Here is a 14,297-nt window from a genome sequence, read left to right as displayed (position 1 = left end):
CACCGACTAATGTCTTAAAAATACATGATTCTACCGAAAGAGGTAATGTTGAATTAAAATTCACCCACATACGTGCAGACTAACGACATATAACCCTGCAGACAATCAATTCTTGTCTCAAACATTTATCGATATAATTAACATTGTTGAAAGTCTTTCAGGTTGAATTCTTATGTAACTCAACCTGTATATTTTCATACAAAACTAAGCCGGAAAAGTATACATCCATACATTTTTTATACACACGAATAAAATCGTTGTCTCTTACGAATTAATTATATTTACATACGTAAATTTTTGTAACTTTTTCATATTATACAAAACTGAGAAATATTTTATTTACACACTTAGAATTCTGGAATCTAATATATTATTATATTTACAATCAAATAAGTTCACCACAATTTATGCAATTCTATACATAATTCGCTGCATAATTTTATAAATAAAGTCAAGTTCGAAACAATATCTAACAATGTCCATGTCAACTGGTTTTTATTAGTTTATTCCTCGCTCCGTTATTCCTGCGATATTTGCATTCTCTTTGTGTAATCAATAAATTTTTTCCTAAAAAAAAAAACGTTCAAGAATATTCAAATTCCTTTTTACATTTATTACAATAACTTACTTCACATGTTTATACGAACCATTGGCTTTTTCTAGCACACGGATGTACTTTAGGTGGTGCAAAACCATTGAATGGAGAACTGAGACATATGCTATAGGATCCAATATCCGTCCAAGCTAGCCAATCACCTTGGTGAAATTCTGGCAACATTACATTTTTCAAGATACAATCCATAGAGTCACAGGTAGGACCCCAAACGTATGAAAGGAATTTCGCATCGCTCGCTGGCTAAAATATATTACATAAAATACGGAAGTCGATAGGACATGGGGCCTAGAGTTCATGCCTATGCCCAATTTTATCCAACTGGTTATCCTTAACATTAGAAGCTGCTAATTTTAGTGGTTATTTAGACTAAATATAGCTAAATATGCCTTTAATAAGTTCACAGCGTAAACAAAACAAATTGTCGATTTTAACACAACTTGAAATAAATTGTCTGTTTACATATGATCGTAAGAATTTTTTCAAATTGTAATATCTATAAATTCTTGACACGAATCAACCGAATCATTTGAACAAGGACTTAAGGGAGAAGATATTTTGATCCCCATTCTGTATTCCTTATTATATGGAATATTAATAATTCTACCTTATACACCGGTATCGGCAGTCTCTCTTTTAAGTTCAACATTTCCTCTATAAAACCGTTGTACACTCCACAATTCATATAATACATTCTAACCATTCCATTCGCCTGACGAGCAACCTTCTTTGTGTGCACGAGTGACACCAAAGTATACGCCGATGTTGCATAATATTGTCCCGGCTCGCTGATGATCGAGATACTCGGGTCGATGTCCTCGATCTCGTTGTTAATACATCTTGCAACCTGAGTGTTTCCAAAATGATAATGCAAATTTAATCACTTCAGCAATTCAACAAAAAAAACAAATACGAATTAAGGTGGAGTATGAGTCTCGATGGAGTCACGCATGCATAACGCTGATCAACTTTATGAATTAAAATTTATAGAAGAATGACAATTACTAACATATCCTTTTAAACCGTTTTTTGAGATTTACAAATAATAATAAATTTACTGAATTTGAATACTAATTGTGAACTTACATAGATAACATTGAATGATATGAAATTGATAACTTTATGAGAGTTGGGGTTGTTCAGTTTGACTTTTCCAACTCGAAATCTAGCAAAAGCTCACCTCATCGATAGAGTATCCTCTGTTACCAGGAAATCCACCGCCGATATCGATCAATTGAACGTCTTTACATCCAATTTCTTTAGCAATTGAAATTAGTTTCTTGCACGTCCTGATTCCTCTAACGTAAGCATCTGATTCGGAACATAGATAGCCGACATGGAAACTAAAGCCCCATAATTTTAAACCAAGGCTTTTTGTCAAATGTATTAATCGAACTGCTTCGTCGTCCGGATCGCAACCGAATTTTGTTCCAAGTGATACCAGAACATTTTTGGCGTCACATCGAATACGAATGATTACTCTATTGATTATGAAAAAAATAATAAAGATTATTTCAGTGACGCCATTCTAAAATATTGTATATTTCATTAAAGTGAATCTGATTTATCACTGCTGCACTTACTTCGCTTCCGGAAAAATGTCCTTTATCTTAAGGATTTCCATCTCGCTGTCGACGGTCATTTTTTCTACATTCATCATTTTGGCAAATTTAATATGGGTGGTCCACTTAGCCGGGTTCGCAAAGATTATCCTGTTTGGAGACACTCCTAGTTTCATTACCATCCGTATTTCTTCCTAGAGAAAATGATGGCAGAACGTAACGTATTTTGCATGTAGACGTAACTATAATAATATTGTATCATTTAAGAAAAATTGATTGTAGATATACTTGAGATGCACAATCGAAACTGGCATTCATAACTGCCAAAGTCTTTAGGAGAAACGGATCGGCGTTGCACTTGACGGCTAAAATATCAAAACATGAATGAGTAAGAATGAATGATAAGTTACATAATCTTGTATACAATAATTTCTAGATTTTGATTTCACTTTTAATTTCATTGTCTCAAGCGAAAAGAATCTATCTGTCTTTAATAACAGGAAATATTAATTAACAATAAAAGTGTGTTATATCCTTTGTGATATAATTTGCAGGCAATATTATATTTGAATTTCACGAATTAATAATAAAATATTACGTCTGTGTTATTTCTGAATTTTATGCCTGAGCGATACAAATAATATCGGACGAATAATACGATAATAAGATTAATATAACGTACTCTAGAAAAGAGACATATCTTTTTGAATACTTCTGCATTATCAGATGTACTATAATATCAGGAATGGAACAAAACATTTCAGGCTAATAGATTAGAGATGGAGGACTCTTATGTTACCATAATATGGGACAATTCTTGGCATCTTCGCGATCCAATTTTGATGTTTCTGCATCACGTTGGCAACATCAAGAATACAGAATGGTTCTTCCGTTGATTCATGCTCTGTTTTAATGAAACTTCTGATTATGTCTGTGTTTTCATCCGTATCTTCGAATACTTTTACTTCGTCAAATATCGAGTGAGACATCTTAATATATTTCGATTTTCTCTGGGCTACTACTCGATTTTCTACTGTGCGCTCTAAGAAAACGGAAATTATCTTTGGATACGACTAAATAAGCCGAGATATAAGGAGAAGATTATCTCCTTCCAAATATATGTTTCATTCAGTTCAGAATTTGTTCAGTGATAAGATTTCTTTGTTTTTAAGAACTTGAATGCGATTTGTATGATGATACAGGACTTGATGAAATTATTCTTTCTAAAAGTGGAAATTCTGGAGAAAAGATACTGTGAATAAAAACTGTGAAATAAAAAATGCCACAAATAAAAATCAATATGTATAGCTTGACTAATCAATTAAATAAATTGAAAAAAATCGTTCCAACAAGAAATTGTAACTTATTAAATAAGAATGTAAGACACCTGCTTAAATTGAAATAAATTTGACCACACTATAAGGGAACATAATTATTAGCTACTAATATATATACGACGAAGGTAATATCATTTGATAACCGAACGTAATAAATTATGTATACTTACACGTTTACTTTCGACTATTCGTTTTGCTTGTCGATTTACACGTGTCTTCTTCCTGCCAACTTTAAATGTTCGATACTAAAATTATTACCTTGTTATTTTTATTTCATTTTTATCGTTTCTCGTTAATATTGTGCCCACTTCATATTTTGCATGAACAATGCTCTCAACGTTTTTGTATAATTGTTACAGCTCTTTCACTAATAAAATAAGTATTATATCTTTGTCAGAAGCATTGAATCGCGCAATACTGATTCGTTAAACAAGATGTGATAGTCCCATACGTTGTTGCCCTATATAAATAGCAGATTATTATGTACATACTGATAAGACGTATATATTTCCATAAAAAAAAACTCCGAAAAAAGACGTATGTATATATATTTTTTATTTGCACGATTAAAATCATTATCTCTTAAGATTATATTATACATACATTGAAGACTTTTACATATTAATACTAAGAAATATTTTACTTACGAAAAATAAAAAATATATATCCAACAAAAAGAAATAAACATTGTTGCTTACCTTGACACAGTAATTATAATACAAGAACAACGATATCATAATGAAAAAATTGTAAAAGAAGTAATTGTTTATCGAAACTGGACCATGTATTTCATATCTTTTTTCTTTTTATTTCTTTTCCCATTCATTGATTAACTAGTTATTCTTTAAATTCAAAATACTATTGTTGATCGGATGATCAAACTGGAGATGATGAAAGCAAATTTTGACGAATTAACTGATAAAAAGAAGAAGAAAAAGATGATAATATTATGTTTTCAAGGATGTGAGTGTAATGGCTATAAAACATTTTTCAATGAGACACTTTTTATTATGTTTCATGTTTCACTTACAAAAAATCAAACCTCTACTAAATGAAAATCGATATATATATATACTATTGTATAATCTTAAAAAATTGATTGTGTATAAACATATATTCATATAAAAATGATCATCTTTTATGTTTTGTAATTCATTATATTATTATTTCTTTAAAATAAAATTATAAGATAGGACCATACAATAGAAGATATATGTCATTAATAATATGCAAACTTCTTGACGCGTAATAAAAAGGAAAAGTCTTTTCACCCTATTTTAAAGCATACGAACCCATTGAAAGTATAAAGTAATTGTAAATTGATTTACTAAACATAATTCAAACGTTACTGTAAATCGTGATAAAATATGCAACAGAATAGATTTTTCTTTCGCAGAAGAAGAAGACGAAGAAAAGATTTTACATGTGCCGCTAGTTCTCTGTAATAGTAACAACCATCAGATGGCGCAGTAATGTGAACACTACTTGAACACACGGGAGTTTCCAAGCTCTGGTGTTATCGGCAGCAAAATGGCAGCGAGCGACTCTACTACGGACGACAGTCTTTATCCGATTGCTGTTTTGATCGACGAACTAAAAAACGAAGATGTACAGGTAATTCTAAAAATGCCCGAAATCTATATTTTATAATTACAAAGTAATAGACTTGCTGTACCGCCTGCAGTCACTGGAAAAAAACAGAGTGTCAAGGCGGCTACAGTGGTAGCGTACAATTCGATAGAGTATTCCTTTAGTCTCCTGTCATCCTAAATATTCTCTTTCCAATATCAATACATTCAATATTATGATCTATTTGTATAACAATGCTCACGTTAAAAGCTTTGAAAATTCAAAACTTCAATTTGGAGAGATATATTTTGTTACATGAAAAAGGGAGGCATTGGTGATGATAATGAGTGAATCATAGAGGGTTGACCTGCACATTTATGGAATTTTTCTTGTTACAGTTACGGCTGAACTCAATAAAGAAATTATCTACGATTGCCCTTGCATTAGGCATTGAACGAACACGCAGCGAATTAATACCATTTCTAACTGAGTCTATGTATGATGAGGATGAAGTCCTACTAGCTTTGGCAGAACAACTTGGACAATTTACTCCTCTTGTAGGAGGTCCAGAATATGTACATTGTTTATTGGTATATATCGTTATTTATTTTTCATTCAACAACTGAACTAACAATAATATTTAGACAAAAGATGCCTGTGTACACTATATAAGTTAGTAATTAATCCATTAAATAGATATAAAATCAATCAACTTTTTTTCATTGTGATAGAATCATTTTTCATAATTATAATTCATATAAAGCATGTGCTATATTATAACAAATCATGTTTGCATAATTATGCATATGCATATAGTGTTTCAAATAATAGATAATTTGGAACATTACTGCTAGCATATTATTATTTTTATCATTGTATACTTGAAACAAAAGAAATTGATTACAATAGAGATAACATTTAACTTGAGACATTTAAGATTATACTTCAGATATTTAAGATAATATTTAAAAAAAAATTCATTATTAGAAAACTGTAATAAATATTTATTTTAATACAGAAACCTTTGGAAAGTTTGGCAACAGTTGAAGAAACTGTAGTTCGAGATAAAGCAGTGGAGTCTTTAAGAACTATTGCTGCTCAACATAGCTCAACAGATTTGGAGGAGCAATTTGTTCCTTTGATACATCGTTTGGCAACAGGAGATTGGTTTACATCAAGAACATCAGCATGTGGTTTATTTAGTGTCTGCTACCAACGTGTTAGTCCATCAGTTAAAGGTAAAACATAAAGATAATTTAGATTTTAGCAAGTATAAAAAGATTTGTTCTTTGTTTTCTTATATAAATATAAATTGTCTTCCTCTTCTTTTTGTTTTTTAGCATGTTTACGAAACCACTTCCGTAACTTATGTCAAGATGACACTCCAATGGCACGACGATCTGCTGCTTCACATTTAGGTGAATTTGCAAAAGTTATGGAAATTGAATATGTAAAGGCAGATTTAATTCCGATGTTTGTTATTTTGGCTCAAGATGAACAAGTAAGATAATACATAACAGATAATTATTCTATTAATTTTAAAATATTCATATCATTAATATTTACATCATATTTTATAGGATTCAGTACGTCTTTTGGCAATTGAAGCTTGTGTTAGCATTGCAGCGTTATTACCACAAGAAGATGTAGAGCAATTAGTTATGCCTACACTTAGACAATGTGCAAGTGATCAGTCGTGGCGTGTACGTTATATGGTCGCAGATAAATTCACAGATGTAAGCTACTTTTACATATATTTCTTTGTAGTAAATATTTAAATAATATTAATTTTGATTAATTTTAATCAACTTCAATTTTTATTTACAGCTTCAAAAAGCTGTAGGTCCAGAAATTACAAAAACAGATCTTGTACCAGCATTTCAAGTACTATTAAAAGATATCGAAGCTGAAGTTCGAGCTGCAGCAGCTGACAAAGTGCGCGACTTTTGCCAGAATCTCGATAAATCCAATCAAGAATCTATCATTATGACACAAATATTACCAATAGTTAAAGAACTTGTATCAGATCCAAACCAACATGTAAAATCAGCTTTAGCGAGTGTTATAATGGGTCTTAGTCCAATACTTGGAAAATACAAGTAAATAAATATATATTTATTTAATTATATAAATATGTTTGAAATAATATAATAATAATACTAAATTTCTTAAATTTGCAGTACAATCGAACATTTGTTACCATTATTTTTATCACAACTCAGAGATGAATGTTCAGAAGTTCGCTTAAATATTATCAGCAATTTAGAATGTGTTAACGAAGTTATTGGCATACAACAACTTTCACAATCTCTTCTACCAGCTATTGTAGAATTAGCCGAAGATTCGAAATGGCGTGTAAGATATGCCATCATAGAGTAAGAATTTTTCAAATATATTATGATGTTAATATGGAAATTATTGAAATTAAACTTTTTTATATAATGTAAAATGTAATGTACATATATATATATATATTTATTTTTTTATTTTTTTATATGTCCTAGATACATGCCATTGCTAGCTGGACAACTTGGGGTAGAATTCTTTGATGAAAAACTAAATTCCTTATGTATGACTTGGTTAGTAGATCATGTTTATGCCATCAGAGAAGCAGCTACGTTAAACCTGAAAAAACTGGTAGAAAAATTCGGCCCTGAATGGGCACAGAATACTGTAATACCTAAGGTTTTAGCAATGTCAAGGGATCAAAACTATCTTCACAGAATGACATGTTTATTCTGCATCAATGTAAGTAAATTATTTCATTTTTTATATAGTAATTTGTAATTTTTCTATCATTCATTTTCCCTAGGTATTGGCAGAAGTATGTGGTCAAGAAATAACAACGAGGGTGATGCTTCCGACTGTCTTAGGAATGGCCACTGATAATGTTGCTAATGTACGATTTAATGTTGCTAAAACTCTTCAAAAAATTGGACCTTATCTTGAGCCGTCTGCTGTACAAGCTCAAGTAAAACCTGTACTTGATAAGCTCAATACAGACAGTGACGTAGATGTCAAATATTTTGCTTCGGAAGCAATTGCAGGCATCGCAGGTAAAACTTTTATTATTTTATTTCATAAAATACTACTTTTCAGAAAAAATCTGTAATTTTTATTTATTACTTTTAAATTACATTTTGTATAGAATACATACTATGTTTCAGCGTAGGTTGAACAAAAAAAAACTGCATTTAAAATTTATCCATCAATATACAGAACCTCAGTCTCAAGAAGTAACCTGGAGCAAACATTTACACTTACACATGGCAACAGGTAATATTATTGCACAGTCAGAGCAGATCTAATGTCGGAAAAGAATATAAATATAAAATTAGTAGTTCATATTAAACAATATTTTAAATTCTGTTGTATCTGTATATTTATAATTATATCACTTATTATTAAATATTGAATTTAATTGGTAAAATGTATTCCTTATACGTACCTAAATAGTGATCTAAAAAATAATATAGTAATAAAAGGTACTCAGAATCATTCCTAAAATCGGACACTTCATTATAATCTGCTCTTCCACATTCATTGATCAAAAATTACTTTATCTTTTAATAATCAGTATTTTAATTTGGTACATAACATTGTTAAGTATTGTAAACATAACAATAAAATTAACAATGAATAATGTAATTTTATTTTGGCCTTTTTATTTAATAATCAACTTGGACATCATACAGTCTGTATCTTCGCGCTTATTATTATTTTTCTCTACCTGAATATACTTATAGTGCTGATATTAATATTTACTTATAGTTTTTTACATTTCTATAGTACTTTTTAATTGTATCAAATAATGTATTAGAAAACAACATGCTTAAGTTTCATCCGCAGGGCAATGGAAATGATAACATATATAAAAAATTTTGAATTTTAAAATTTTGAAAAATAAATTAGTTAAATTGAATTTAAACATATTTATAATATAAGGTAATTTATAATGTAGTTGTTTAAACAATATATACTTTCAATATAAATTTCTTACATTAGCCGATTTATAATAAAAAAATATATATGATAATGTTATTTTTTGATCACAATAGTTTAACACTTTACATTAAGCAGATACTTTTATCAGTATTACTTAACAAGGGATTACTAATTATTAACACTTACAAATATATCTTTTAACAATTATTAGTAAACCTACCCCGCGCGTAATAGCATGTTAGCTTTATAATAAGTTATTAAAACTAGAATATTTTTGTACTACTACAAAAAATTCAGCGAAGAATGATTGTTAGTATTACAATATTACATAACATATTTCTTTCCAAGAAATGAAAATATATATCACTTGTTAATTATGATACTATATATACATCCTATAAAACTAAGAGACATATGAAATACGAGTATTTTCAAACATAAAATTCATACATCGCGGAAACAATTCGTATTTTATTTACTTGGAACTGTCACGCGTCAATGAATTATTTATAAAATATTTATCATTATTCATAATATTTCTGATTTCATAAAACCATACATGTAGTACGTATGCAAACTGCGAGTACATGTCATAAACAAATGTTTATAATTAGAATAATCTATCGCATATATTATTGCATATATTTTTTCTTATAACATTCCACAATAAAAATTGAGCCAATTATGTGCATTCAGTGCTGCAGTAAAAGGAAAACATTTTGTTTTTCCACTCTTACACCAAAAAGCATATTAGTTTCAAAAACAATATAAAATTGTATATGTGCTCGTTATTTTTATACTGGTAACATTCCATTCTACAAAATTATATTTATTTCAATTATTACCATTTTGTATATTTCAATTTATAATCTAAATTTAAATTTACATATTTGCAAACTCAAAACTAAACTATTTTGGTTAAATAATATACAATATATAATTTTTATACAAAAGAATGCTCTTTTCAAAATTATTTTTTCATTTCCATTCTAAAAATATTGTTTTGAATAATGAAAGTATATATTTGTTGCCAAAACCGAAAGTAATAGACAAGATTTAAATTTATGGTAACTTATTAACAGACTAGTTGTAAACCATAAAAATATTTGAGAATCTAATTGTTAAAAGAGTAGTAGATTATTGCGTGATTTCCACAATTCGTTAAATAACTACCAACATTAACCCTTAGATAAAGAATGGTAGAAAAATGTTCAATATATGATATATGCAATTTTGCATACTTTTTACATGCATGTAATTGCAAAAATTTTTTTCTAACTTTGTTTGCTAAATTTTCTTACAAATAAAGACAAAATATACCTTACATCATTAATGATCAAATATCGATTATATCGTGGCTGTTTCAGATTTTGCCAAGTCTACACAAACTGTATGACTAATAGTTGAAACATGTGCATTTCCATTACTATCAGAACTAATAATATTTAAAGATGAAATTTTGGCACGTTGATATGCCACAACTGTGTTTAAGCTTAAAAACCTAAAAATAAATTTTCTCATAAATATAATATATAACAATACATGTACAGTGAACATAAATATCAATAATTATTAATAATTTACCTTATACAAACATACATAATCAATAATGCAGTACCAGCTGCAAGCATTCTGATAATTGGACCTTCTACTAATTGAATGAGAGTCCAAGCAGCAGCTGATGATCCACACATGGTTGTGACAATGGCCATAGTTTGCAAACAATGACGAGAAGTTATACCATTTTGCCAGTCCAATTTACTTGCATGTTCAACATTGTAATTTGTACCACATACTTTGCAAGTAAGACTGTCAGCATTTATAGAACTCTGAAATGCATAGTGCACATATAATAACATGATAAGTACGAGTATATCTGTACAAAATGAAAATAATATTTTATATTTTACCTCAACCAACCATCGGCGCAAACAATTGTGATGAACTGCACTCACATCACCTCTACATTGACAAGGTTGTATTAATGGACCAGCATCTTGCCTTTCACTATCGTAACAGATCCAACAATCTTTGCTGTTAATTGATGTTCCATCCGAAAAAAGTGCAGTATCTTGTTCTGCATTTTTATCTTGTAATTCTATTTCTTTCATATATTTCGAATGATCTAATCGTTTCAAAAGACGCTTTGGATTTAAAATCCATAGCTGTTCAGGGCTAAAATGAAATGAAAAAATAATTATATTTAAATAATAATCACAATAACAAGAAATTAAAATAGCATGCCTATGAAATTTTATATCAACATACTTTTATATTATTATATTATTTATTAATAAATAATACACAATACAAACCTAAAACAATTCCATAGCACACATGGAAACCATAATATTACGCCTACTTCAATAATACGGAAAACAATATCATGACAATTCCTACTATATAAGGGAACTCTGTAATAAAAAATATGTAATGAATAATTATTAAGTATAAAAGAATGTAATTATATTCAATTAAGACATTATTTTCATATTTACTTTGCTTTCCAGAATTCGCTAAGTGTTTCACTGCACAAAAATCCAACAATAATAAATAACATAAAAGCTTGCGATAATAATCCTACACGTGACTGATGCAATTGAGAAATATTTATTTGTTCTTGCACTTGAGATAATTGTGATGTACTTGGAACTGAATCAAATAATTTTGCAGTAACTTGTTCTTCAGCATTAACTTTTAAATCAGAGACTGTACGTTTATTCAAAATTGTACTATTTTGATAATCATTCAAGAAACCACCTCGAATCTAACACAAAGTCATTTTAATAGAATGCTTATTTATTCATTATTTATAATAAAAATTTCAAACAACTTACTTTAAAGTACACTTCCACTCCATAAATTAAGAAAAATACCACAACAATAAACAAGAGCACTGCATAGCAACCATTAAAGACATGGGTGTAAAAGCTCTGAAAAAGATTATTTTGAGTATAATGAATTAAAATTAATGGTAGTGTAGTAACAGATTACCTAGGAACTAAAAAATAATTAACCACTTACGCTACCAATAAACTTACGGTTACGCGTGCCGTGCGCTACAATATAACACGCGGTGAGGCGTTACTTTGCCGCCTCACCGCGTCTGTGACTGCAATCTTTTAAGCAGCGTCTCAGCGCGTTGGTAGGGTCTTACATAAAGAATTTTATACGGATATGAATAAATATTCACGGCAACAATAGCATTTTATTTATTAATAATCTACTACTACATGGTAGATTATTACAAACGAACGATCCGACTGTTAACCGACGTACAGCGCACGTCATTTTTACTTCTGCGACAAATGCCTATCGATGTGGTATACACGTCACTGGCGATTTTGGAACAAAAGCATCTTGACGTGCGTGGTACGTCTTTCTAGCGCAGGTGGTTAAAATTCCACTACTATATATATTTTTATTTAATTCACCTGATCTTCTTGGGAATATATTTGAGTAACAATAAATTCTGCTAAAAGCAGAGAATATGTTAATACATTAAACACAGCAAAACCTATGAATGATTTTGAAAGAAACTGTGGTTTGTCCCATGACATATTTCTTAAATGAAACACTTCAGCCCAGAAACAAACAATTAAAGAGGATCCACTTAAAACAAGTGGATAATATGCAGATAATAAACTTCTGGACCATCCTTCTTTAAATGCAGTCTATCAAAAGATAAGTTTAATATTTTATCAGTATTTAAAGAAAATTTAAGATCTTTAATAATATATTTTATATAATATTTACCGGTGATGTAAAATATGCTCCTCTTATCAATGATGCGAGAAATACAATAAAATATAAAACTTTTTGTGTTGTGACTCTACAAGCTCTAAGAAAAGATGGTGCTTTCATTTTCTGCCATTCTGCGATGATACACATAATAAGCTGTATTAGACACACAAATGCCAGCATAAAGAATATAGTTGCAAATGCAATGTAGTAACTTAAATTTGGAACATGACATTCTAGTCCATCAAACTGAATCTATGAAAGAAACATAAAAACTATATTCAAAAGTACAAGAAATGGACTAAATATTATCTAATTATAATGAATTTAATTAATTCAAATTAAAATATTACCTCACATAAACAAGTACCATTATGACATTCTCCGTGTCCAGAACAATTCTCATTGCCACAAGTATCGTTCCAAGCCATCATCCCAAACTTTACTAATAAAGTTAATGGATTTTGAGTACTCAGAGCAATCATTTGTTCCATGATCGCAGTATGTAAGACTGACTGTTTTTACACAGTCGTCACAAGAATCTGTTAAACATAAGAAGCAATTATATAGATATCGCTAAAATATTAAAAAGGAAAACAAGAAAATGTCAGATTACAAAATCTATAGATATTAATAACGTGATGAAATAGCACAAAGAAAAAAAATTTTTTGATGAACTTTTTTAATGATGAATAGTACAGATATAAACAAAAAATATTATGAAAGGGATAGTATATCATAAATTAAATTACACAAACTGTCATATTATGTACCACAAAATTAGTCTATAAATAATATTCACGAAGTTTTATAAATCTAACTATAAAGTAACAAAAAAACATTATGAGCTAGAAAAAATTGAAACATCACTTTGATATAATCCAAACTTACGAATAAATCAAACAATTCACCCTTGACACTTGTGCTTTTTATTCATATAGATGTAATGAGACAGTCCAAGTATAGTCGTAACTATATACCTACGCAACAACTTAACTCTTCGTCAACTATCACTATTACTGCTTACTGCATTTTTGATAAATATTGACATTAGATAAAACACGAGAGTTACTGTCACTAATCTTTTCTTAGCATTTCAAAGTTCAAAGGTAATTAAACCATTAAAGAAGACACATCACCAACGAATATACTTAATTATTATAATGTTCTTTGTTAGTACTGTAAATTAAGTGATCTCGTTTTTCTTTCACACACATCCACCTTTAATAATAATAATACAAGCATAAACCAGAAATGAGGTAGATTTGATATCCACTATTTATTTTTGTGTCGCATGTTTTGGAGGCCTGTAAACTATGAACTTCTTTACCATTTTAGTCTTATCTGTAACTATACCAAAGATCTTGTATTTTGTATAAACAAGGTATAAAATATCCTTGTTCAACATACATACTACTGTTGACAGAGGAGAAGTATTACATATCAGACTTATCCTACATATGTGAATCAATGAATAAATTTTGTACATTTTTAAAACACTTAAATTTTGTAGATATTTCACAATATAAT

General features: G+C 29.3%; 3 protein-coding genes across 7 annotated transcripts; 1 reads left to right on the top strand and 2 right to left on the bottom strand.

Annotated features, from left to right (window-relative positions):
- Window positions 1-388: 388 nt before the first annotated feature.
- Window positions 389-3,230, bottom strand: LOC132906546 (ornithine decarboxylase 2-like). Its single transcript, XM_060958838.1, has 7 exons — window positions 2,975-3,230; window positions 2,464-2,540; window positions 2,197-2,369; window positions 1,794-2,094; window positions 1,221-1,460; window positions 648-856; window positions 389-567 (listed from the first exon to the last, which is right to left on the bottom strand). Exons 1-7 carry the CDS (start codon window positions 3,162-3,164, stop codon window positions 519-521), a joined length of 1,239 nt encoding a protein of 412 aa, XP_060814821.1. The 5' UTR covers window positions 3,165-3,230; the 3' UTR covers window positions 389-518.
- A 1,744-nt stretch (window positions 3,231-4,974) lies between these two features.
- Window positions 4,975-8,734, top strand: LOC132906708 (serine/threonine-protein phosphatase 2A 65 kDa regulatory subunit A alpha isoform). 2 transcript variants are annotated; one of them, XM_060959134.1, is made up of 10 exons: window positions 4,975-5,126; window positions 5,480-5,671; window positions 6,100-6,319; window positions 6,422-6,582; window positions 6,662-6,817; window positions 6,909-7,180; window positions 7,262-7,456; window positions 7,586-7,829; window positions 7,894-8,137; window positions 8,254-8,734. In XM_060959134.1, the coding sequence occupies exons 1-10, from the start codon at window positions 5,043-5,045 to the stop codon at window positions 8,256-8,258; spliced, it is 1,773 nt and encodes a 590-aa protein (XP_060815117.1). In that variant the 5' UTR covers window positions 4,975-5,042; the 3' UTR covers window positions 8,259-8,734. The 2 variants fall into 2 exon arrangements, with proteins under 2 accessions (XP_060815117.1, XP_060815124.1); XM_060959141.1 differs by having other exon boundaries at window positions 8,249-8,734.
- Window positions 8,727-14,081, bottom strand: LOC132906720 (uncharacterized). 4 transcript variants are annotated; one of them, XM_060959165.1, is made up of 11 exons: window positions 13,659-14,081; window positions 13,541-13,587; window positions 13,121-13,309; window positions 12,783-13,022; window positions 12,461-12,700; window positions 11,864-11,959; window positions 11,525-11,793; window positions 11,342-11,440; window positions 10,937-11,201; window positions 10,611-10,855; window positions 8,727-10,527 (listed from the first exon to the last, which is right to left on the bottom strand). In XM_060959165.1, exons 3-11 carry the CDS (start codon window positions 13,259-13,261, stop codon window positions 10,374-10,376), a joined length of 1,749 nt encoding a protein of 582 aa, XP_060815148.1. In that variant the 5' UTR covers window positions 13,262-13,309; window positions 13,541-13,587; window positions 13,659-14,081; the 3' UTR covers window positions 8,727-10,373. The 4 variants fall into 4 exon arrangements, with proteins under 4 accessions (XP_060815148.1, XP_060815157.1, XP_060815137.1 ...); XM_060959174.1 differs by lacking the exon at window positions 13,541-13,587 and having other exon boundaries at window positions 13,752-14,081; XM_060959154.1 differs by lacking the exon at window positions 13,541-13,587 and having other exon boundaries at window positions 13,659-14,079.
- Window positions 14,082-14,297: the final 216 nt, after the last annotated feature.

The sequence above is a fragment of the Bombus pascuorum genome, chromosome 1, assembly GCF_905332965.1.
Source record: "Bombus pascuorum chromosome 1, iyBomPasc1.1, whole genome shotgun sequence".
In the NCBI taxonomy this organism is placed as follows: domain Eukaryota; kingdom Metazoa; phylum Arthropoda; class Insecta; order Hymenoptera; family Apidae; genus Bombus; species Bombus pascuorum.
This window is presented reverse-complemented; position numbering and strand designations above follow the sequence as displayed.